This window comes from Entamoeba invadens (assembly GCF_000330505.1).
Source record: "Entamoeba invadens IP1 unplaced genomic scaffold scaff_1105074725739, whole genome shotgun sequence".
Lineage (NCBI taxonomy): Eukaryota > Evosea > Mastigamoebida > Endamoebidae > Entamoeba > Entamoeba invadens.
In genome coordinates this window covers 16,921-19,543 of record NW_004443619.1, presented here as the reverse complement: position 1 = coordinate 19,543, position 2,623 = coordinate 16,921, and the positions used below count along the sequence as shown (strand labels likewise).

The following is a 2,623-nucleotide window of genomic DNA, read 5'->3' as shown; positions in this document are numbered from 1 at the left end:
GATTTCAGCGATATCTTTCTCGTACTTGCCTTTCATCAATTGGGTCTTGGAATGGTCTTTCTTTTCTTGATCAAGTTCAGTTCTAACGCTTTTCAGTTCGTCTTGGTATTTCTGTTTCATCGCTTTATTGCCATCTTTGTCATCATTTGCAGTGTCAAGTTGCTTCTGTGCCTTGTCGACTTCAGCATTCAAGTCGTTGATCATCTTGTCCATTTCCTCCAAATCCTTATTCTTCTTCTTCTCGTCCGTGAGTTGATCAACTTGGACTGTCAAGTCATTCGCTTTTTAGTCAATTTTTCTTTGGTGTTATTTGCTTCATCTAAGTTGAACTAAACTTCCTGTAATTTGATATCAGCAGCCTTTCGAGCAGCATCTGCACTGTCAGCCTTCTGTCTTTCTTCATCGAGTTTGGCTTGAATTCCAGCAATTCTTGCATTCAACATGTTCTTCTCTTCTTCTTGAGGAACAGAAGCTGGTGCACTGACTTGGACTTTAAGTGACGAGACGTGTGCTTTTAGTGCTTTGACTTGGTCTTCCATATTCTTTCTTCTATCAGATTTGTTGAGAAGTTAAAGCAGTTTTCTCATCATAAGTTTTGTCGTCCAATGCCATCTTCTTATGTGCTTCAAGTGCCTTAATCTGTGATTCATAATTCTTAATCTTAAAAACGTCTTCGGCTGATTGCTTTTTCATATCTTAATAAGCAGCATCAAGTTGTATGTTTTTATCTTTCAACGCAGCGAACGCCTTCTCCAAATCAACAATTTGGTTGTCTCTCCTGATGACCTCTGTTTGGTCGATCTTTGAAGTCCCATCATTTCTTCAGGGTCTTGCAATTGTTGTTCCAAATCTACTATTTTTTCTTGTCTTTAGTTGTTCTGTTTCTTAATTCAATCAACTTCCTTTTATTTGCTTCTAAAATAAAAAAAATAATAATGCACTATAATAAGTAAACTATATTTTCTAACAATACAAATTAAAAGTATTATAAAATGTAATTAAAACAATTAATATAAATTAATATAAATTATTAAAATAATTATTAGTTGTTTATTAATAATACAATACTATATAATAATGTAATCCCATAGTTTAAAATTTCAAATATAACTAAATTTATAAACATTACTTATTCAAATATCAAAGCGATGAAGTTTTAATAGTAAACCTGAATATTTATATGACGATGGTTGTCACGTATAGACTGAGCTTTTTATATAAATCATTGACCATTTTATAATATAAAAATATTTTTTTATTCTATTGACCAATTTATAAAATAACCAACCAAAAACAAAATGTCGTTGTCATCAAATCCAATTAATGGTGTTGGACTCGCACTAAAATTGCCCAAATGATGTGAACACCCACTTTCTGTCTTTTCGAGTGTCAAATTTGCAAAAGCGAAATTTCCAATAAAAACAATTTGTGTTGTTGGAAGAGTCACATTTTCACTCAACACAAATTCACTGTTCGTTTCGATTTGTAACGTTTTCGTGCGCTTTTTAATATTAAAACTCTTCCAATGAGTCGCATTGGTTCCTTTAAAACCCACAAGTTGACTTTACTGGTAAACAGTCCTACTAAATATACACTTTATTATTTATTTATAATTTAATAATTTATACTATATAAAGTGGTAAAAAAAACAAAAACAGTTTTATATAGGAAAAACCTAATTATTATTTATTCAAAAATAAACAATTATAAAAATCAATAATAAGTTTTTTATTTACGTTTTTAATTATTTTTTACTTATAATCTTTTAATTATACCAACCAGATTCAAAAAGTCCACAAGTTTATATTTAAGAAAGTTATATCTCCAAATCCAAAATAAATCAATTTTAGTAACCAAAACGATTAGCAATAGTTTGATAAAACGAATTTGTCATTTTGTCAAAAATGATACAATTTGATTGTAAAATATACGATATATAAACTATCAAATATGGTTTAGTTATAATAATGCTTTAATTATCAAAGTTAATAAATTACTCTTTTCCATTTTATTTTTATTTTAAATATTTTTTAGTTTTATTATAATTTAATGAATGAACAAACTAAATACTAATAACTAAACTACAAAAAGACATTATGAAAAAATACTTTCTACAGAAACATATTTCTAGTTACAAAATAGTTACTTATAATTAGACAAACTTACCTTAAACAGCAGGGAAAATATATTATAAATTATTATACCTATATGTTCTATTTTTATTTCATTTTTGTTCTTTTCTCTTGTAAATGTGCTTATTATGAACTAGAATACTATAGTAATATAGTATTATTATAGTATTAGTATAATAATATTATTGTATCATTATAGTATAATTATAGTATTATTACTATAGAAAGTAAACACATTAATTCAAAACAACACTCCAAATCGCTCTTCATATGTACAACGATGATTTCACGGTTCAACATTTCGTTTGATCGCCGGTGAGTTATATGTTGTTTTTAGTGTGGTTATAGCTGTTTGTTAGTATTTTATTATTTAACAATAGAACCAACTCATATTGTCTTCTGTAATATGACAACGAGATATGTTTCTTTGGAGGAGTCGGGTTTGGCTGTTATTTGACGAAATTCAACGACAGTAGTGTCACCATCACGAA

At 28.3% G+C, this 2,623-nt stretch overlaps 1 protein-coding gene across 1 annotated transcript; it reads right to left on the bottom strand.

Annotated features, from left to right (window-relative positions):
- EIN_003680 (hypothetical protein) lies at window positions 1–539 on the bottom strand (the record flags this gene model as incomplete). Its single annotated transcript, XM_004259548.1, has 2 exons — window positions 1–237; window positions 336–539. Coding segments are annotated over 2 exons (441 nt in total), but the record flags the coding sequence as incomplete, so codon positions are not given.
- Window positions 540–2,623: the final 2,084 nt, after the last annotated feature.